General features: G+C 46.6%; 1 protein-coding gene across 2 annotated transcripts in view; it reads right to left on the minus strand.

The window, feature by feature from the left end:
- Positions 1-16,951: 16,951 nt before the first annotated feature.
- The window catches only part of WNT2 (Wnt family member 2), a 48,303-nt gene continuing 41,937 nt past the window's right edge, over positions 16,952-23,317 (minus strand). The window contains exon 5 of one of the 2 annotated variants that reach the window (XM_037888919.2): positions 16,952-17,334. In XM_037888919.2, the coding sequence (XP_037744847.1) occupies positions 17,105-17,334 (230 nt within the window). In that variant the 3' untranslated portion in view covers positions 16,952-17,104. Of the gene's footprint in view, positions 17,335-19,453; positions 20,002-23,317 lie in introns of those variants that run through there. The other variant, XM_043549928.1, reaches the window with a different exon arrangement.

A 23,317-nucleotide genomic window follows, 5' to 3' on the forward strand; every position in this document is an offset into this window, starting at 1 on the left:
CATATATAAATACACACATGTACACAAAATGTTTGCAGTGTGCAAAGATACTACAATGAAATGCACCATAAAACAGCAAATTATAGTGTAAATTATTAGCCTTTTCAGACAAATATTTGTCTTAGCCCTGGTCTACACTAGGAGTTGAGGTCAAATTTAACCCTGCACCCATCCACATGATGAAGCCCTTTTTTTCGACTTAACGGGCTCTTAAAATCAATTTCTTTACTCCACCCTCGAAAAGGGGATTAGCGCTGAAATCGGCCTTGCTGGGTTGAATTTGGGGTAGTGTGGACGCAATTCGACAGTATTAGCCTCCGTGAGCTATCCCAGAGTGCTCCATTGTGACTGCTCTGGACAGCATTCTCAACTCAGATGCACTGGCCAGGTAGACAGGAAAAGGCCCACGAACTTTTGAATTTCATTTCCTGTTTGGCCAGCATGGCAAGCTGCAGAGCTCATCAGCAGAGGTGACCATGCAGAGCTCATCAGCAGAGATGACCATGATGGAGTCCCATTATCGCAAAAGAGCTCCAGCATGGACTGAACGGGAGGTACGGGATCTGATCGCTGTATGGGGAGAGGAATCCGTGCTATCAGAACTATGTTCCAGTTTTCAAAATGCCAAAACAGTTGTCAAAATCTCCCAGGGCATGAAGGACAGAGGCCATAACAGGGACCCAAAGAAGTGCTGCGTGAAACTTAAGGAGCTGAGGCAAGCCTACCAGAAAACCAGAGAGGCAAACAGCGCCCTGGGTCAGTGCCCCAAACATGCCACTTCTATGATGAGCTGCATGCCATTTTAGGGGGTGCAGCCACCACTACCTCAACCGTGTGCTTTGACTCCGTCAATGGAGAGGGAGGCAACACGAAAGCAGGTTTTGGGGATGAGGATGATGAGGTTGTATATAGCTCACAGCAAGTAAGCGGAGAAACCGGTTTTCATGACAGCCAGGAACTGTTTCTCACCCTGGACCTGGAACCAGTACCCCCCCGAACCCACCCAAGCCTGCCTCCTGGACCCGCCAGGTGGAGAAGGAACCTCTGGTGAGTGTACCTTTTAAAATATTATACATGGTTTAAAAGCAAGCGAGTTTAATGATTAATTTGCCCTGGCATTCGCGACCCGTCCAGCTACTGGAAAAGTCTGTTAACGTGTCTGGGGATGGAGCGGAAATCCTCCAGGGACATCTCCATAAAGCTCTCCTGGATGTACTCCCAAAACCTTTGCAAAAGGTTTCTGGGGAGGGCAGCCTTATTCCGTCCACCATGGTAGGACACTTTACCACGCCAGGCCAGTAGCATGTAGTTGGGACTCATTGCAGAACAAAGCACTGTAGTGTATGTTTGCTGGCATTCAAGCAACATCCATTCTTTATCTCTCTGTGTTATCCTCAGGAGAGTGATATCATTCATGGTCACCTGGTTGAAATAGGGTGATTTTCTTAAGGGGACATTCAGAGGTGCCCGTTCCTGCTGGGCTGTTTGCCTGTGGCTGAACAGAAATGTTCCCTGCAGTTAGCCAGGCGGTGGGGGGAGGCAAAATGAGACCTTATAACGAAAGCACATGTGCTATGTATGTAAGTTAACAGCAAGGTTTACCGTGAAAGAGTGTACCCATTGTGCTATAAAATGTGTCTTTTTAAATACAACTGTTGCTTTTTTTTCCTCCACCAGCTGCATGTGTTTCAAGGATCACAGGATCTTCTCCTTCCCAGAGGCTAGTGAAGATTAGAAGGCAAAAAAAAAGCACTCGCGATGAAATGTTCTCTGACCTCATGCTGTCCTCCCACACTGACAGAGCACAGATGAATGTGTGGAAGCAGACAATGTCAGAGTGCAGGAAAGCACAAAATGAATGCGAGGAGAGGTGGCAGGCTGAAGAGAGTAAGTGGCGGGCTGAAGATGATAGGTGGCGGCAGCGTGATGAGAGGAGGCAGGATTCAATGCTGAGACTGCTGGAGGATCAAACTAATATGCTCCAGCGTCTGGTTGAGCTGCAGGAAAGGCAGCTGGAGCACAGACTGCCACTACAGCCCCTGTGTAACCAACCGCCCTCCACCCCAAGTTCCACAGCCTCCTCACCCAGATGCCCAAGAACGTGGTGGGGGGGCCTATGGCCACTCAGCCACTCCACCCCAGAGGATTGCCCAAACAACAGAAGGCTGGCATTCAATAAGTTTTAAAGTGCTGTGTGGCCTTGTCCTTCCCTCCTCCACCCCACCCAGTTCTTCCCTCCTCCACCATCCCTCCCGGGCTACCTTGGCAGTTATCCCCCTTTTTGTGCAATGAATAAATAAAGAATGCATGAATGTGAAGCAACAATGACTTTATTGCCTCTGACAGCGGTGATTGAAAGGGGGAGGGGAGGGTGGTTAGCTTACAGGGAAGTAGAGTGAACCAAGGGGCGGGGGGTTTCATCAAGGAGAAGCAAACAGAACTTTCACACCGTAGCCTGGCCAGTCATGAAACTGGTTTTCAAAGCTTCTCTGATGCGCACCGCGCCCTCCTGTGCTCTTCTAACCGCCCTGGTGTCTGGCTGTGCGTAACCAGGGGCCAGGCAATTTGCCTCAACCTCCCACCCTGCCATAAAAGTCTCCCCCTTACTCTCACGGATATTGTGGAGCACACAGCAAACAATAATAACAATGAGAATATTGCTTCCGCTGAGGTCTAAGCGAGTCAGTAAACTGCACCAGCGCACTTTTAAACATCCAAATGCACATTCTACCACCATTCTGCACTTGCTCACCCTGTAGCTGAACAGCTCCTGACTACTGTCCAGGGTGCCTGTGTATGGCTTCATGAGCCATGGCATTAAGGGGTAGGCTGGGTCCCCAAAGATAACTATAGGCATTTCAACATCCCCACCGGTTATTTTCTGGTCTGTGAAGAAAGTCCCTTCCTGCAGCTTTTGAAACAGACCAGAGCTCCTGAAGATGCGAGTGTCATGTACCTTTCCCGGCCATCCCACGTTGATGTTGGTGAAACGTCCCTTGTGATCCACCAGTGCTTGCAGCACTACTGAAAAGTACCCCTTGCAGTTTATGTACTAGCCGGCTTGGTGCTCCGGTGCCAAGATAGGGATATGGGTTCCGTCTATGGCCCCATCACAGTTAGGGAATCCCATTGCAGCAAAGCCATCCACTATGACCTGCACGTTTCCCAGACTCACTACCCTTGATATCAACATATCTTTGATTGCGTTGGCTACTTGCATCACAGCAGCCCCCACAGTAGATTTGACCACTCCAAATTGATTCCCGACTGACCGGTAGCTGTCTGGCGTTGCAAGCTTCCACAGGGCTATTGCCACTCGCTTCTCAACTGTGAGGGCTGTTCTCATCTTGGTATTCTGGCGCTTCAGGGCAGGCGAAAGCAAGTCACAAAGTTCCATGAAAGTGCCCTTACGCATGCCAAAGTTTCGCAGCCATTGGGAATCATCCCAGACCTGCAACACTATGCGGTCCCACCACTCTGTGCTTGTTTCCTGGGCCCAGAATTGGCATTCCACAGCATGAACCTGCCCCGTTAGCACCATGATGCCCACATTGCCAGGACCCGTGCTTTGAGAGAAGTCTGTGTCCATGTCCTCATCACTCTTGTCACTGCGCTGACGTCGCCTACTCGCCTGGTTTCACTTTGGCAGGTTCTGGTGCTGCATATACTGCTGGATAATGCGCATGGTGTTTAATGTGCTCCAAATTGCCAAAGTGATCTGAGCGGGCTCCATGCTTGCCGTGGTATGGTGTCTGCATGGAAAAAAGGTGGGGAACGATTGTCTGCTGTTGCTCTGACAGAGGGAGGGGCAACTGACGACATGGCTTACAGGGTTGGCTTACAGGGAATTAAAATCAACAAAGGGAGTGGCTTTACATCAAGGAGAAACAAAAACAACTGTCACACAGAATGGCCCCCCTCAAGGATTGAACTCAAAACCCTGGGTTGAGCAGGCCAATGCTCAACCCACTGAGCTATCCCTCCGTCTAGTGGTCCAGGCAGGACTGAATCTCCATTAAACTTTTCAAGGTGCCCCTGACAGACCTCACCGCAACGACTGTTGGCTGTTGATTTCACAGAGGAAGGGAGGGGGGAGCAAATGAATACAAAACAAATCTGGTCTATTTCTTGTTTTGATCCACTCCATCTATCTTTTACATCTTTGGCTGGCGGCAGACGGTGCAGTAGGACTGCTAGCCATCCTCATCTCCTGCCTGCTCGCCAGAAGACGGTGCAATAGAACTGCTGGCAGGACTAAAGAGAATGACCTGGTCGAGTCACTCCTATTTAGTCCCTGCGCCCATGTCTACCTAGGCGCTCCTGATCGACCTTACTAAGGCGGCCAAGAGCACCTAGGACATGATGACGATGATTATCAGGACTATTGCATCGTCTGCCACCACAAGGCAATGAGCTGCTGCTGTGTAGCAATGCAGCACCACATCTGCCAGCACCCAGGAGACGTACGGGGACAGTGAGCTGAGCGGGCTCCATGCTTGCCATGGTACGGCGTCTGCACAGGTAACTCAGAAAAAATGGCGCAAAACGATTGTCTGCTGTTGCTTTAATGGAAGGAGGGAGGGCCTGACAATATGTACCCAGAACCACCCACGACAATATTTTTGCCCCATTAGGCATTGGGATCTCAACCCAGAATTCCAGTGGGCGCCGGAGACTGCGGGAACTGTGGGATAGCTACCCACAGTGCAACGCTCCGGAAGTTGACGCTAGCCTCGGTCCTGTGGAAGCACTCCGCTGAGTTAATGCATTTAGAACACTTTGTGTGGGGACACACACAATCGACTATATAAAAATGATTTCTAAAAAAACGACTTCTATAAATTCAACCTAATTTCATAGCGTAAACATACCCTTAAATGCTTCAAAAGAATTTGAGGCTTCCCTTTCAACTGAGAAATTTTAGGCTACCCAAAAAATGTCTTTATAGGGTTCTGTTGCTAGTATATTTTAACATTCACATCCCATACAACCAGTAATGAGTGCTGGACATTATCCAAAAAATATTTAATTTCATTATACCGCTAGACATTGCTAATGCTACTCAAGGTGATAAAAGGAGTTTCTTTTGTCTAGGGCTGAGACTATCATTTTAGCCTTTTCTGCCACTGATGTTTTTCTTGTGAAGTTACTCTTACTCAGATTAAAAGCAGTCCAGGTTCTTTGATTATGATGATAGAAGGCTTTTCTTACATCCTGGTTTAACACAGAGATGCTCATTCTGGAAATTAGGAAACTGCTTCTGATGTTAACATCTCTGAATTGTTTTTTATTGAATAAGATGCCTATGGCTTAATATTTTTGTCTCCTCAAGATATTTAGGGGTGCTTCTTTCTCAGACACAACATTAATAGGATTGTATTCTACTCTTAAACAAAAGCAGCTTTTTATTGTTTTAACTCACTATAAATTAAATGTAACATCATTTTGAAATGACAAATAAAGTGGGAGAAACTGCCTAACAAGATCAGAATTGTCCAATCTGACAGTATCTGGGTCTTGCAAATGTGTTGAGGATCCCAGAGGTATAAATTGCGCTTTGACAATTCTGCTTGAAGGATTGAGTGTTTATACCTTTAATAAGGGCTTCTTTTCTTGTAATGGGGTGTTGGTCATTTGAGTTAAGAGGTATTAATAAAAACAACAACAATCCACACCACCACACAGCTTTTTAAATAGTGTGTATAAAAATCACTTCCCAGCTCTATTATTCAATACAACTGATTATTAAGGATGGGGCAGGGAGAGGGAATCACTTTTTTTGGCCTTAAGAAAAGGAGTACTAGTGGCACCTTAGAGACTAACCAATTTATCTGAGCATAAGCTTTCGTGAGCTACAGCTCACTTCATCGGATGCATAAAAATGAAAAAAACATTGAGGCCTTCTTTAGCCATCTATAGCATAAACAAAAAGCAGACACATTTTTCCTTTGCTAACGTTGCCTTCAGTTTGGAATATTGTCCCTTAGTAATAACACGGGGTCTGATTCTGCTCACATTGAAGTTAATGACAAAGCTCCCATCAACTTCAATGAGAGTAGGGTCAAGCCCACTATGAAATTAAGATATCCAGGGATTTCATTTCTGTCCCATTCCACTGTGTGTTCTGATGGGGGAAATGATTTCAGTGCAAAGGTCCAGGGATGCCATTATGGTGTTGCAATGGACCAATGGTAGTAGGCGCTACACTAGCATTACGGAAGCCTAAGAAAATGAACACACTGTGGGGAGGGCTACAAAGGCAATGGGAGGAGTTAACCACACAACTCAACCACTGTGTTTAAAGTTTAACATTTTGACAAAAACTGACAAGGAAAGGAAATTTGCAGTGAAGGCAGAATTGCAGTGTGAGGCTTCCCTATGGATGACCATATGTGCTGCAATTGATGCTGTGGCAAACTTAATTCTCAATTTCCTTCCAGCTTGCCACCTGCCAAGGGGACCAAACATAATAGAGAAGGACACAACCAAAACAGTGGAGGAGAAAACTTGAAACACAGTTAGATTCATTTCTTTAATAAAGCAGCAGTGAAAGGTGGGAAGATCTCACATAGGAACCCATTGTTAAGGAATAGGCATGTAATCTGGTGGCGTAAACCAGCTTCCAAAACAAATGATTGTGGTCACTGCCCATGCGACACTGTCGTTTTTCAGATCTGAACTATAGCAGAATGCAAGTCCATCAGCTGAACTAGACAAATATAGGAACACATAGGACTGGACTCATCCATGAAGCCTGCTTTTCTGTCTCCATCTGTGACCGTCACCTACTGCCTGAGGGTAATATCCCCTATAAGGAACTTAGCCTGTTGTTCATGGGGAAAAAATTCAGCCATGGGCCTCAATGAGATTTGGTTCTTTTTAGCAAAATCTTAGTTTGCGTGACCATAAATAATTATCTAGTGAAATCCAGGAACAGTGTTTCCTGTGATGTCCCTCTACATCAGTGACTTCTATAGAACAACTCAGTCCATTACAACCATATACTTTCATGAACAGTGATAATGCCTGACAACAGCTTTCATCTAGTAGGATTCCAAAGTGCTTCACTCACTACAAGAGAACCACTTTATCAACATCAATTGCAGCCCCCTCTGGGATGTAATCCTGCCTCAGCAAGGGGGCCGGAGGGGATGACCACTGAGGGCCCTTCCAGCCCTACATTTCTATCCTTCTGTAGCTACTGATTAACAGAACACAGCAGAACAGTTTTAAGCCAGAACAAAGACTTTAGCCAGTTGACACTGCAGGAAGACTTTAGACAGGCAGAGTGTAGTTAACCCTTTATACAGAGTATAAAATCAAGACAGCTGGGGGTTAAGTGGATTTGCTGAAAATCACCCAGGAAGTCTGTATGAGATGTGGGGACTGATCGCCTGACCTAAGCCCAGAACTGTTTCTCTGTAAATGCTGAAAGTTCCACCGAATATGCTCGTGCCCGAACCGCCTTACAAACACGTCCCCTCCTTAAAGGGCAGCATATCAGGGCTTTCTGGGCATTGCAGCACTCAGAGCCTGGGTGACCAGAAATGTCTGACATTATCCTTACGAGGTGTTACTTTTAATGGGAGCTATTTTAAATGGCCCTGAAAACCTGCTTAGATATATCTGTGTGAGAGAGAGCGAGAGAGCGTGGGGGGGAGGGGGCGATATTACAGGTGAAGCTACTGTCATGTTGACTGATTTTTTTTTTTCATTTGACAGCCAGCAGGGCTAAAAAGATGAGCCAGTGAATAGCAGCATCTAACCTGGGTCATTTACAACGAATATGGAATCAACATAATCTCGGCAAGACAGCCAAGTTCAGATCTATTCGAGCTGTATCCTCACCTTGCTGCCATACGAAACACAGACACTATGCCACTTGGACTGGGCAAAGCTGGAGGCTTTCCACCCAAACTGCCAACATCGTATATTGGGCATAAAGTGGAACACTTCATTCATAACTGAGAGGTTTACGGTCACTCTGGTTTACAGACTACGGGACACATAGTCCACAGATGGCATATTATGCGTTTTGGACATGTCACCAGAATGCCGCAAAATGTGCCAGCGAACGCCATTCTCCGGGTGACTTGTAACAGCCGGGATAAAATTCCGTCAACCGAGAGCTGGAGATGGCCCCGAGACAGACCCCTCTATTACATGGGTGCATCAAATCTGTTCTGATGTTGGACTCTTGGCACCATCAAGCCCCTGTGGCCGCACGGGAATGGACCAAATAGCGAACAGTAGCTCTGGCCGACCGGCTAAGCATTGAAGAAGAAGTGCATGTTCTGAGTGACAGAAATGAGCTATTGAAATGGCTGCTGCCATTTTCAGGGAAGGAGCAGGAATACCGTGGACATAGCGCAGTGTACAATCATTTAACTGCCATGTAAAATAACTCCGTCCCTTTTTAAAGGCTGCTCTTTTCCCCTCCCAGTTAAGAGACACTGATGCCCTTTACTGAGGCTTCTCATGAAACAAAGCCATGCCCTAATTATACTAGTGGGGGTGGGGGGGGGGCGAGGTTGTGTTTGTTTTTTAGAAAATAATTCCAAAATATTTGCATGTCCAGAAGGGTCTCAGACAGCTGTTGGCTAGCAGCGCCTGATATTCCATGCTTCAGAAGAATAGGTACTTTTCCCAGAGCATAGGCTGCATATTTTAAATAACTAAATAAAACCCACACAACCTTTTGCACAATCTGACATATTTTCTAGCAGATTTTTCAGAAATTAAAATGTCTGTCTTGGGACAGCTGGTTCTTCTTCATGAATAAACATGAAGCTAAATCTGTTCCATACCCTCGGGGATGATTTCATTTCCCTCGCTTGAATTCTGTTCACGATGGCCTACCTCAGATGGCTGAAATCCAGAGTCCAGCTCATCCCTGTCCTCTGCTTTAACCCCATGCATCAAGGCAACAAACGAAAGAGCCAAAACTGCAGATGACATGCGTATGTTGCTTTTTATTTATTTATTTAATATTTGTGGCACAATGTGGCTGCTGTGCAGCGTCTGCACATCTGGGGCACTGCTTCAGGCTGACTGATCTTGAAAGGCATAATGGAGACAACTGATGTCACCGAAATATCTCATCTGTCTGAACTCGTGATTGCTTTTCTAATAAACCAGCTGTCAATGAAGTGCCTCGCTCAGCAACGTTTGTGTCACCAGTACCCCTCCCCCACCGAAAAGGGCAAATGCTGTGAAGAGCTCTTTCCTGGAGGAAGACGCAGAAACATGCCAGAAGAAGTTCAGTGTGAGCTGTTTTTCATGTAAATACCCTGAAAATGCACCAAGGGCAAGTCATGCCTGACTAATCTAATTGCCTTCTATGACGAGATAACTGGCTCTGTGGATGAGGGGAAAGCAGTGGACGTGTTGTTCCTTGACTTTAGCAAAGTTTTTGATATGGTCTCCCATAGTATTCTTGCCAGCAAGTTAAAGAAGTATGGGCTGAAGAATGGACTATAAGGTGGGTAAAAGGTGGCTAGATCGTCAGGTAGTGATCAATGGCTCCATGTCTAGCTGGCAGCCGGTATCAAGTGGAGTGCCCCAAGGGTCGGTCCTGGGGCCGGTTTTGTTCAATATCTTCATTAATGATCTGGAGGACGGCGTGGACTGCACTCTCAGCAAGTTTGCAGATGACACTAAATTGGGAGGAGTGGTAGATATGATGGAGGGTAGGGATAGGATACAGAGGGACAAATTAGAGGATTGGGCCAAAAGAAATCTGATGAGGTTCAACAAAGACAAGTGCACAGTCCTGCACTTAGGAGGGAAGAATCCAATGCACCGCTACAAAATAGGGACCGAGCGGCTAGGAAGCAGTTCTGCAGAAAAGGACCTAGGGGTTACAGTGGACGAGAAACTGGATATGAGTCAACAGTGTGCCCTTGTTGCCAAGAAGCCTAACGGCATTTTGGGCTGTATAGGTAGGGGGATTACCAGCAGATCGAGGGACATGATCATTCCCCTCTATTCGACATTGGTGAGGCCTCATCTGGAGTACTGTGTCCAGTTTTGGGCCCCACACTACAAGAAGGATGTGGAAAAATTGGAAAGCGTCCAGCGGAGGGCAACAAAAGTGATTAGGGGACTGGAACACATGACTTATTAGGAGAGGCTGAGAGAACTGGGATTGTTTAGTTTGCAGAAGAGAAGAATGAGGGGGGATTTGATAGCTGCTTTCAACTACTGAAAGGGGGTTCCAAAGAGGATGGATCTAGACTGTTCTCAGTGGTATCACATGACAGAACAAGGAGTAATGGTCTCAAGTTTCAGTGGGGGAGGTTTAGGTTGGATATTAGGAAAAACTTTTTCACTAGGAGGGTGGTGAAGCACTGGAATGTGTTACCTAGGGAGGTGGTGGAATCTCCTTCCTTTGAGGTTTTTAAGGTCAGGCTTGACAAAACCCTGGCTGGGATGATTTAGCTGGGGATTAGTCCTGCTTTGAGCAGGGGGTTGGACTAGATGACCTCCTGAGGTCCCTTCCAACCCTGATATTCTATGATTCTATGACTGAACCCCTCCTGCAATGGGGACATTCCAATAGGGCTGTTTAAGCACCCTTTGTGCTGCCACACCACCAGGGAAGCGGGAAATTAGGCCTCCTCAGTTCTAGTTTTGGCCCTGCCACTGACTTGTTTGGCTTTGGCCTAGTCACTTAATCCCTCTGGGCTTCAGCTTCTCCATCTTTGAAAAGATACTGTAATACTCACGTACCTCACAGGAAAGCTGAAAGTCTTCATTAAATTAATGTTTTAAACCACTATGGCCTGGAGCCACAAAGATACTTGTGCAGCTAACCCCCAGGTTTAAGCACTTAAATTCCATTTTTTAAGGCACCATTGCAATCCACAAAACTTCTGTGTGTCTTCTGCCGAACCCTCTAGGTGCCTAAACTCACTCAGCACCTATGTTTTCAGCGTAAAAGTTCCTCAGGCACTTAGGTTTTTGCCTCTGGGCATGCGCTCTGCTACCTCCCTCTACGTGTCCAGACACCTCCCATATCCCACCTAAGCCCTAGAGCAGGGGCGGGCAAACTTTCTGGCCTGAGGTCCACATCAGGTTTCCAAAATTGTATGGAGGGCCAGTTCGGGGAGGCCGTGTCTCTCCAAACAGACAGGCATGGCCCGGCCCCCGCCTCCTATCTGACCCCCACGCTTCTCACCCCCTGATGGCTCCCCCAGAATTCCTGCCCCATCCACCACCCCCTGCTCCCTGTCCTCTGACCACCCCCAGATCTCCCATCACTGACTGCCCCCTGCCGCCCCATTCAACCCCCCCCCCAATTCCTGACTGCCTGCCGGGACCCCAAGCCCATCCAACCCCCCTGTTCCCTGCCCTCTGACCACCCCAACCCCCATCCATACCCCCGAACTCCCCTGCCCTCTATCCAACCCGCCCCTGCCCCCTTACTGCGGTTCCTGGAGCACTGGAGGCTGGCGGCACTACAGCCGTGCCGCCCAGAGCACCGGGTCAGGCCGCGGCTCCGCAACTGCGCTGCCCGGCCGCCCAGAGCGTTGCACCTCTGAGGCGGCCGGGGGAGGGGCCAGGGGCTAGCCTCCGGGGCCAGGAGCTCAGGGGCCGGGCAGGAGGGTCCTGCGGGCTGGATGTGGCCCACAGGCCATAGTTTGCCCACCTCTGCCTTAGGGTGATGCACAAACCAGGGGTGGAGAGGTACTCCTCCATCTACCTCACATTCAGGGCCTGACTTGGTAGGCGTGCTCAGAAGCTGCCTCACTCCACACAAAACACTGAGAGGGGAAAGGAGACCCTCCCTTAGCCCAGAGTTAGGGTATTCACCCAGGATGTAGGAGACTACAGTTCAAGTTCACACCCTGCATGATGAGGAGAAGGGATTTGTAGAAGGATCTACCAGCTCTCGGATGAATACCCTAGCCACTGTACTATAGAGTGAGTCTCCTTCTTTCTCTGGCCTAATTAAATTGGAACAATGTCAATAGGTGAGATTAAGGAAGATCCACTCTGCTCCCCCATCACAATATCCCAGCGGTTAGAACACCCACCTGAGAGGTGGCAATCCCTGTTCACATCCCTTTTCCACATCAGGTAGAAGGGGGACTTGACCTAGGGTTTCCCACATCCCATGTGAATGCCCTAATCACTAACTAAAAGTTATAAGGGAGCTCCTCCTTCTCTGCCACATGGAGTTATGCAGCCTCAGATCAGCTCCCACACGTGAGTTAGGAAGAAGAACACCTATTTCCCCCCCCCCTCCCAGTTTGTGGATTTCTAGCAAAGCGAGGCTCCTGCCTGCAACCCAGACTAAGGCGCCTATCTCCACAGGGAGGAGGATCTTAGGACACACCTTTATCATCAACATTTCTCACTGGCTATCTTAGATGACTCCCCACCTCGCATGCTTGCTTTTGTGCATCCAAGACGCCCATCTCTCCCCATTCGTTGTCGAGGCAGCCTACATTCCTAACTCAGGCTTTGCAGATCACCATGTTGTTCCTCTGATTTTCTAGGTGCCACACTGCTGAGCCTTGGAACACCTAAGTCCTTTTGCGGATCTGAGCCTATGATATTCTCAAATAAAAGGTGATAAGGACGTCGTAAGTAGTAATATTAGATTTTGTGTAATAGCACATCTGCTGTTTGTGGGTATATATTCTGCACTCAAAGCAAGGAATCAGCAGTTTAAGATTCTAGCTAATTACACCTCTGTCAAATATATTTTAATATCAGGGAATAATTCTGTTCATTAGTTGTGGAAGCACCTAATATTTCTTCCTGAAAATGGACAGGCTGAGAAATAGCCAATGCGTAAGATGAAACTGGTACCTTTGTAAATGATCTATAGCATCAGTATAGGAATACACACTGCGGCACTGCATAAGAACCCTAAACATATATTGTAGGAGAAATCTCAGGGACACAGGCTTTCAGAAAGATTTCATAGTGGTTCCCTGGTATTTCAAGGCTCTCTGTAGGGTTAGAGCAAGTTACAATCCCCCTGCAAGAAAACATTACAATGGCAATTTAGCATAAAATTGAATATTTTTAGACCTGTCCTTATTTAAGCATTGAAATAAAAATGATGATCTTAGCAACAAGGCCTAATTCTAGGTCTACATTTCAAATATAAGGGACAGTTTCCAGAGTTCACATAAGCCTGTTGAATTTTCATGGTCCTGCTCTGTATTTCCAGCTATTTATGCTGTCAGAATAAGATCTACACCTGTAACCCAGTGATCCTAAAACATTTACAGATGCATTTGGAAAGTACAGACAATTTTGTTTCCGGCTGTGTTAATTGGACTATTCATTTTATCAGAGATTGATAGTGGGGGTTTCAGGACTCATTTCATTATCTGGAATAAGCTCACTAGCAGTAACGATACTTCCTTTGTTTTCAGAACTGTGTAAAACTTGTGTTATTAAACTGTGAAGGCATGGATTACTCAAAGGAAATCGGACCCCTGCGATCAATTTACAAAGGCTCTCTGACTCAGTCAAGATACTTAAATTAGAAAAGCAGAAACAGTTTTTAAACCTACAAAACATTTCACTGAGCTTCAGATAGTTGGTTTTAAAACATGCCATTTTCCAGATTGAGACAAGGTAGGTGAGGTAATATCTTTTAGTGGACTAACTTCTGTGAGTGGAAGGACAAGCGTTTGAGCTTCACAGAGCTCTTCCTCAGGTAATGATGAGCTCATGAATCGTTAATAAAGAATCTCTTTGGAATTCACCGCTAAATTTCAATTCACTGCTATGTATACTATTTAGTTTACCCAAACCAGGGCCAGTTTTCGCATGCAGCTAATGCATATAACAGCAACAGTGGTTATCACTGAATTGTAAGTAGCAAAAACCTGTTCTTCAGTCAGTTGCGTTCATGTAACAGAACTAGTTCATACAAGAGTTTCATGACCTAGACACAGCAAATATATAGTATTATGCAGTGTCTATAATACTAAAAGAATTGCTTATCATGTATAGTGATTTGTGAATTCAGAAAACAGTATTTACAAAAAAGCAAAACAGTCAAATAAGGGACGGCACTTGCAAAGCAGAGTAAAGGCAAGGAAAGATTTCTGTTTGTTAAAACTTAAAGAAATGGGTTTATAAGCATTCCAGGAGAGTGTTGTATGATCGCAGGAAAAAAAAAATTCTGAAGATCACTGTGTGACAAAGGTTTGTGATCTGGAATAATTTCAGGCACCAGAATCAATCCTGAGTACGACTAAACTAGGAAAAAAACAAAAGCACTATGTTAACAGAACAGCAAGGATCTAGCATCCCAATTAAAAGTAGCAACTCAATCTTCAGTTCCCTCTGTTAGGAATTTCCATACTGGATCAGACCAGTCCGGTTGTCCATCTAACCCACTGTCCTTTCTGGCAGCGGCCAGCACCAAATGTGTCTGAGGAAGATACACAAAACCCCATAACAGACTATTGTGGAAGACCATGCCAGCAAGTGATGTTTCTTCCCAACTCAGTCAGTGGTTGATTTATGCCCTGAAATATCAGGATTTATAGCTCTAATTTAAAGCATTACGTTAATCCTATCTAATATAACTGAGGAAGTTCTTATAATCCAAATAAATATCCAATCTGTCTTTTGAATCTTGCTATGCTTTTTAGCTCAACGATATCTTGTGGCAACGAGTTCCACATCTTGGTTAAGTATAGTTTAAAAATGAATTTCCTTTAATCAATCGAAATTAGCTGTCTTTCAATTGCTTTATTTTTATCTTCCTGTATTGCAGTGAGAAAGGATAAACAGGCGTGCCTATTTTATCTTTTCTTTACTGTTTGTTATTTTGTATGTCATGGCTCTCCAGTATCCCTACTTATATTACTCTCCTTTGGAAACAAAACCAGCCTCAGTCTTTTTTCACATGGAACATTTTTATTACCTGGCCCTGGACTCCTGCTGTTAGTTAAATTTAGTTTAGTTTGACTCTCCTCCCTGGGCTTCCTGCCTCTTCACAGGCCCCTTTATGTAGTCTTTTTTCAAAGGCTCTTTACATAGTCGTTCCCTATCTCTCTTGGCAGAGAGCCCCACTTCAGGTCTTGCCTTATTCTATGGTCTCTCCTTTTCTCAGGGAAAGCTGTTCCTTACATTCTCTGGCACTCCTCCCCATTGTATCTACAATTGCTAGGCGCCCTCTGGGGCCTACATCTCCCAGAAATCCATTGTTCTGCGCTGAACCAAGACCAGGCCATGTTTGACCTAAAGTCGCCCATATATGGCCAATGTACACTTTGTTAGTATCAAACTTTGCAGGACATGTTTTCAGAAAAACTGATTTGGGGAGTGGGGGTGTGGGTGGGGGACACACGTCTGAGCTGAAAGTATCCCTTTAACTATATTTAATGAAAGTTATTAATAGATTCCATTGGAATGAAAGCAGTTTCCGGAATCAGGGCCTGCAGCAGAGCCAGTCTTCAGGCAACCTAATGAGCACAGCTTGTCTGTAACAGACTGGCTATACTGCCTGATTCGTTGGAAGAGACAGCAGACCAGCTCCTAGGCACAGCAGTAGCAAAGTCTTTGCCCATGGCTGTGATAGTTCCAGCCTTGTTCCAGCCATGCCTCAGGCCAGATAACCAGGCCTCTGACGCCAGCTCTGACTCTATCACTCTCAGGGGCATCTAGCATGGTAATAAAAGACCCGCAGATGGGCTGGGTCAACTGGCTCAGGCTGCAGGGCTAAAAATTGCAGCATAGACATTTGGGTTTGGGCTGGAGGCTGGGTTCTGAAATCCACCACCCTCATAGGGTCTCCGAGCCTGGACTCCAGCCTAAGCCAGAACAGCTAAATTGCAATTTTTAGCCTTGTAGCCTGCCCCCCTGAAGCTGAGTTAATTGAGCTGGGCTCTCAGAATCGATGCTGTCGGTTTTTTATTGTAATGTAGATATACCCGCAGAAGCCAGCTCTGATTCTGCGGCCCCTCAGCCCCAGCTGTGATGCTGGGCTCCAGTTCCTGTTTGGAGTTTGACTCCTGCTCCAACCACTAGGCAAGACTGTTCATGTTCCACTCATGTGACAAGCAGAAGAAGATTATTAATGAGACGAGCTGCTTCTGTTTTACAGAGGCTTTCTATAGATATTTTCACATTTAGCCAGTTAGTAAAAAAAAAAAATTAAAAAAATATTTATGCCCAAGCTATTTCATGTCCCTTTTCCAAAGGGAGGTGAACAACTAATTTCTAATTTTGATACATCTGCTCAGATAAAGCTAGCTAACAAACGGTCTGAGAACTAAATGCCCTCCTTCCATTTAATTACATTGCAACTTGCAGTGGGAAAATATCAGTGATTCACATGAATACATTTGTTTAAAATCCTTTTAAGGTAGGTTTTAAATTGAGAATTCTGTGCAAATGTAACTAAAAGACTTGCGCTGACTCTTTAAGAGGAAATACCATGGGGTGAATGCAATTGGATGCAATTTCCTTCGCTTTCCATCGTGGTCTGTAGTTTAAATGTGCAGCATGTTGACATCCATGGGACTAGCAAATGGGCATACAAAGGCAGAACTGACCCCACATAATGTATAAGAGGGCAGCCCTATGATTTGACATGAGATGGAGAAAGTTACTTCTAGAACACCTTTACTCCATACTGGGCTCAGAGGTTCCTTTATACAGCAATTGCTATACTGGATCAGAGCAATGGTCCATCCACTCCATTGTGTTGTGCCTGACTGGGGCCAGGACTATATGGTTTGAAGGAAGCTTTAAGAAATCTCATCCTATATAATGCAACAGTGGACGTTCTTATTCATATAAATGTATCACCTCTTTCTGAACCTTACCATGCTCTTGGCTTTAGTAACATCTTGTGGCAGTGATTTCCACAGGCGAATTATGTGTTGCATTTAAAAAACAGTGACTTAAAAGTTTCATCATTTCCAAACACCGAGAGCAAAGCTACAAAAAAGTTACAACTTCAAAAATATAAATTGGATACAACATAATTTATATTAATTATTTAGCAATTTCTCTGTGCTGAAAGGGAGCTGAAACTTGCAAAAAAGTAGCAAATGCCCTAGACATACTCCCTGCATGAAACTGAAATGTTCAGCATTTGAATGCCAGTCGCCCCACGTAGTCATGTTCGAGCTATCCATCCAGCACTTTTCGGTGCTTTGCATGTGTGTACGTCCACCACCTCCAGGCAATCTTGACAGCGGACAGCGCAGCACCAGTGGAATTTACATTCGCATTTTGTCATCTGGCTGATCCGTGAAGTGTCATAACCTCTTCCACAGCACATCACCTCGCAGCTGTCCATGCCGCGGGAGGTTTGATTACAAACCCGGCCAGCAGTCCCAAGGGAACCTAGAATGGAAATGCATTAGAACTCAATTGAAAAGATATGGGGTATTTTCAAGAATGGTAGAAAATATGTGAGCAAAACAACCATTAGCCAGGCACTTGAAGCCTGTAAGGCAAGATATGTCTCTCTTTGCAGAATGGGAAGTGGAAAGATAGCCAATTAATTTTACATTCTACCTCTTGCTTGTGGAGAGGACCAGGGACAGACCGATTCTCCAGCACCAGACCACTTGCAACTCAAGGTCAAGCAACAGAAAGGGCAAATATTATGGAAAATTGCATTCAAATTATAGATAGGGCAGCTCTGGTTTTGTAAAACCGCACTTTGGGTGAGGAGAAGAGGAGGCAGGAACTGAGGCAGTGGTTCTAGATTTGGTTCATTTTTCTTAGTGTTACAGTATCTTACTTCACCTGTCCCCTGCCTCCCTGCTGTTTTAATTCTACCATGACTCACCCAGGCATATGTACTCACTCCTGGCTAGGTACCCAACTGCAGCCAGGCACCTACACTCAATGCTGTGAGAGCCTGGAGCCCAGAAGGGAGCCACTGTGTGTGGCTGCTGGGTAAAGGGGGAGAAAAGAAGCCCTACAAAGGAGCTGTGGACTGGCTATGAGCAGAAGACCCCAAACAGTGCTGTCTGCTATCTGTATAGGGAACAAGCAGCGAAGGCAGAAGCAGTTCCTACCAAAAATTCAGCACCGAAGCACCCAGAGCCAGGGGAGCCAGCCAGCAGTACACACCTACTGATGGTGGCACCAGTGGGCTGGCCTCTCAAGCCAAGGCCTGGGACAACTGCTCTGGTCTGAAACATCTGTGGCTATGTCTATACTGCAAAGCAAGTCAGGGCCCAGGCTTGAGCCCAACCCCAGACTCCAACTACATACAAATCTCTCAGACTTGGGCTTGGACCTAGGCTCCTCGGACCCTGTGGGGGTGGAGGATTCGAGCCCAAGTCAAGACATGACACAGGATTTGAGCTCTATTGCTTTTGCAGTGTAGACACAGCCCTGATCTCTGACTCAGGCCCTGGGAGTCCACTGAAAGTATCCCATGGACCAATTTCCATTGTCCCCTCTATCCCAAGAATCTCTAATTGACTCCAGGGAAAATGGAAACAACCCTCCTTCGAGTAGTGCAGAGGCTCAGTGAGTCAGCATTCGCCCTTTCCATTGTCTTCTGACTGCTGAACTGCAACCACACCAGCAGAGAGCCTCCTGTGTTTGCAATGGAGACTGAACAGAAGAAGGCTTTTGCAAAGCACGCTGCTTCATGGTCACAGGAGCACAGCCTCATTTTGGTGAATCTCTGGTGGGAGGCCAGAAAAACAGTGGACTTTAGTAAGAGAATCAGGAATGACCACACATACTAGCAAATAGCAAAGAAGCTAGCAGCTTTGCAAATTTACCAGACTGGTGACCAATGCAGGGAGCAGATTAAGGAGCTCAAGAGTACCAGAAAACCAAGGACCAGAAACACACCTTGAACAACTTGCTGATATGTTAATTTTATGTGGAGTTTAACTGGGTGCTGGGAACTGTGCTGAGCCTGGACCCAACGGTGACCTGGTCAGCCAGGATGGTTCCCTGCTAGCCCCAGAATCCAGAACAGGGACCGATGGGAGCCAGCAGCAGGTACTGAGTGAGGACCGTGAAGTGGCTCTGTTACTGAAACCAGTCCCCCAGGAGGCTTTGCTACAGAAGCAGCAGCAGCACATCCTGGGACTGTACTCAGAGGAGCTGCTTGATGCCTCCACGGGGAACAGCCTGACATGGAGCCTGCAGCAGACACAGAAGGGGCAGAAGCTGACCTGGAGCCTGGTAAGTTTCTGGCTCCATTTTAATGTTTATTCATATAGGAATGGGAGGGATTTCTGTTCTCTGAACCAATGCAAAAGTTATTAGAAGCCCCGGCTAGCAGAGTGTATCCATTAATGGCGAATTATATGCCAGTGGCTTGGCTCTCCCTCTGACCTCTCCCCCACCACACGGAGTTCAAAATGGCAACCAGGAAATGCAAACAGTAAAAATGCCTCGAATTTTTACTGGAAAGGCACAGATTTTTGTTAGGGCCATTCCTGTTTCCTAAAAATATTCACCTCACAGTGCCATGCCTGTAAGTATGCCACTCTGTAACGAACTGCCTGGAAACGGAGAACTGTGCAAGGAGGAGGTTGAAAAGTTTTCCATTCACAAATCTAGTCCATTTCAGTTAGAGGCAGTCCAGGCAGTCCATAGGCAACAAAATCATTTGTGCCCAATTCAACTGGGATTTGAAATTTTGTCCAGAAATAGGCTGGGGGGTAGGGGAAGGAGGAGTAAGGGGATGGCTGTGGAGTTCTGCGTGTTTGCACGCAGCCATGACAGGCTAAGCCATGTGGAAGCTAACACAATATATTGTTGATTCCCTCATTTCTGACTCAATCCCGGGTGCTGATAGCTGCAAACTTTTCACGAAGCAGGAGCTCTGGATAGTTCAGTCACATTTCAGGGAAGGGTGTATTTTCCAGGGCCACCTTGGCAGCTGACCAGCCCACTCCACTCATAGATGTGCTGTTCAGTCACTATATGTTTGAATACTCTGGCTGCATAAACTGCAGGTTTCCCACTGGCAGCTTGGAATAATATCTTCCTTTGCCAATCGGGCACCACAAGAACTGTTATGCGGAAGGCCTGAAATGATAGAACAAGCTTTTGTGGCATGGCCATTGACAGCCCTTGCCTCAAACCCAAGTAGTTCTGCAATTACTAGAAAACAAAAAAAAAACAACAGTTTTTTGAATTTTTAACTTACCATGTCTCTGCAGTTTTTTTCTCTGTGACTAACTAGGCAGTGTCCAATGAGCTTCTGTGGCCTAAAGCATCCCTCTCACAATACACTGAAGTTCAGTTTGGAAATGTACATTTTTATGTCCTTGAAAATCCACAAGGATTTTTTGTGTGCTCCTGCACTGGGCTATTCGACACAATAACCCTCTGTGTCTTGTCCTGTTCCAGGCCCCTGTTCCAGCACTTCCATAGCTTGTCTACAGTGCAGCAGAAGCCTGGGCCAACCTAACATCAGGGACTGTTCCAAGAGGAAGTGTTTCCGCAATGAACTTATGGTTCTGGAGAGGGCTAACAAGCAGGTCCAGTACCAATGACAGAGAGACTTGCAGCTAGAGGAAAGGCATGGTGAGAGGCAAGAGGCAAGGCCCAGGCTGGCTGCACAGCTTGAGGACAGGGTTTCAGCTCAAAAGCAGGCATTTGCTTTGCAGTTCCTGGAACAGGAACGGTGGCTAGAGGAGGACAGAGCTCAGCAGAAAGAGCTGTTTGAGTGGCTGAACTCACTAATGACCACAAAAGTAGCAGTTCCTGCTGCATCATCCACACCACGGCCTGAGTCCCCTGAGCACTACCCTGTGATGCCATCCAGAAAGAGCTTGAAAAACTCCATGGCTGGGTGGCCCTTGCAATCAGGCCCCACGAGCAGCTGGGCAGGGCAATCTTGCCTCTGCAGCCCTCCATCATAACCCCCTCCCCTGTGGATGTCTCCATTCCCTTCCCCAGCATCGTGTGAATGCAAATGGGGAAAAAAGGGAAAGAAGAATGTGGGGTACAGGGCACATGCCATGGTAGGGGGTTTCTGCCTTGCACATGGTTTTACTGTTTGCACTTGTTCATGCACTTGGTTTTTATTTTATTTTTCTGTAAGGTTTTGTTGTTGCGGGTGTTCTGGTGTGGGAATGGTGACAGGCCAGCCTGGCAATGGGCGAATGTTGTACTTGTCTAATACATTTATAAATAAAGTTTTTTATTTCATCATGAAAGTTCTTTTGCTGTCGCTGCGTCATACTATGTCATGTGTAAACACATGATCAAGGACAATTAGGAATTAGTATGCAAACATTATTCCTCAACAGTTATCTACATCAATCCATACTTCAAACAATACCTTACATCAGGGGAGGCCAACCTGAGCCTGAGAAGGAGCCAGAATTTACCAATGTACATTGCCAAAGAGCCACACTAATATGTCAGCAGCCCCTCATAAGCTCCCCCTATTCCAACCTGCAGCGCCTCCTGCCCGCCGGCAGCCCCGCCAATCAGTGCCTGCTGCCCAGCGCGATCAGCTGTTATGCGGTGCGCAGGAGGCTCTGGTGGGGAGTGGGGAAGAGCGAGGGCATGGCAGGCTCGGGGGAATGGGTGTAGTGGGGGCAGGGCCTGGGGCAGAGCAGTGGGTTGAGCACCCCCCTGCACATTGGAAAGTTAGCATCTATAGCTCTAGCCCCAGAGTCAGTGCCTATGCAAGGAGCCGCATATTAACCTATGAAGAGCCTCATGCGGCTCCGGAGCCACAGGATGGCCACCCCGCCTTACATCAATCCACACTGTGAATCAAACCCTGCCCCCCAATTTGATAAGTGATCATGTCATTCAAAAGTACATTGTATGGCAATCAATCTCCTGCTCCTGCCCAAGCATTGGAAGCCCCAGAATCAATGAGCCCCATCCCACCCCACCCACACAAGCACATTCTCTCTCTTCCATGGGGCCATGCAAGTCCATAAAGTGTGCTCACAAAGCATCCCTGACCTCTGTTGTCTAGGTGCATCCAGCTCCAGCTGTGGTAGCTGCACTCTCTAGCTGAGTGTACCAATTCAGCAGACCCTCACTGTCACAGGTCCATTCAGGGGGAAATGGCTCTCCTCTAACTTCACAAAAATTGTGATGAGAACAGCAAGCCCCGGTAATGTGGCCAGCATTGATGATATTGGCATTCTAATGGGTCTGTAAACATCTCCAACAGGATTTCAATCTGCCAAAAGCAAATTCAATAACAATTCTACACCTGCTGAGAGTGTAATTAAACTGTCCTTTGCGAGGGCCTCTGAAATCAGAGTACGGTTTCATAAGTCAAGGCAAAAGCAGGTATGCAGGGCCCCCAGAATAATGGTGGGGACAGGAACTCTGCTTATGACAATGTCATCTGATGGGAATAGTGTCCCAGCCTGTCCATGAATATAGACTCCCAATCAGCGAAAAACCTTAGCATCATGAACTTTTCCTTTACAGTCCACATTGATATTCATAAATCTGCCTTTGTGATCCACTAGTGCCTGCATAACAATGGAGTAGTGCCCTTTGTGGTTTATGTACTCATGTGCTCCTTGAGGAGGGCAAACTGTGGGCACGTGCATCAGTGGCCCTGGGGCAGTGTAGAAACCCCATTCTCTCAAAGCCAGCAGTTACTTCAGGAATATTCTTTTATGCCCACCACCAGGGGGCAAAGCACACACCTGATTGTCTCAGAAACATCCACTGCTTTACCCACAGTCGACTTTCCAATACCAAAGTGGTTGGCAACAGACCTGTAGCAGTCTGGGATAGCAGCTTCTAGACAGTTATAACAACCCGCTTCTGGACTGGCACAAGTGACCTCGTGGAGGATTGGGGCAAGCTGCTCACAAAGCTCCAGAAATGTAACTTTCTTCATGCGAACATTCTGGACCCACTGCTGGTCATCCCAAGTGCACTTGATGATGTGATCTCCCCAGTCAGTGCTTGCGGCCCTGCTCCAGAAGTTCTGGTCTACATAGGGGACATCAACGGCTGTACCAAGTGTCATGAGCAGCATCGAGTCTCATGTCTGAGTCCTCCTCCTCTTGCTCCATCATGAGCTCTGTCAGGTGCCTTTGGTAGGTCAGAAAATGCCACCGAAACGTCCACCAGCATCTCACAGAAGCCCTGCCATTTCCTGACACAGGAGTGAAAGCGCAAGCAAGAGAATCTCTTCAAAAGGCTCCTCCTACATGGCACTGGCTCCAGTAGCTGGGAGCTCAGAGACCAAAAATGACTGCTTGGTAGGATGTGTTGGCGGTCAGTTCAAACTTCCTGTAACATGCAGGGGACAGTCAAGTTTTCCCACAGTGCATCAAGGTCAAAGGAAGAGTGGCCACATTTCAGGTGGGCACTAGGGAGTCTGCGATATGGTTGGTTTGACTCAGGT

The sequence above is a fragment of the Chelonia mydas genome, chromosome 1 (genome assembly GCF_015237465.2).
Source record: "Chelonia mydas isolate rCheMyd1 chromosome 1, rCheMyd1.pri.v2, whole genome shotgun sequence".
Classification (NCBI taxonomy): Eukaryota; Metazoa; Chordata; order Testudines; family Cheloniidae; genus Chelonia; species Chelonia mydas.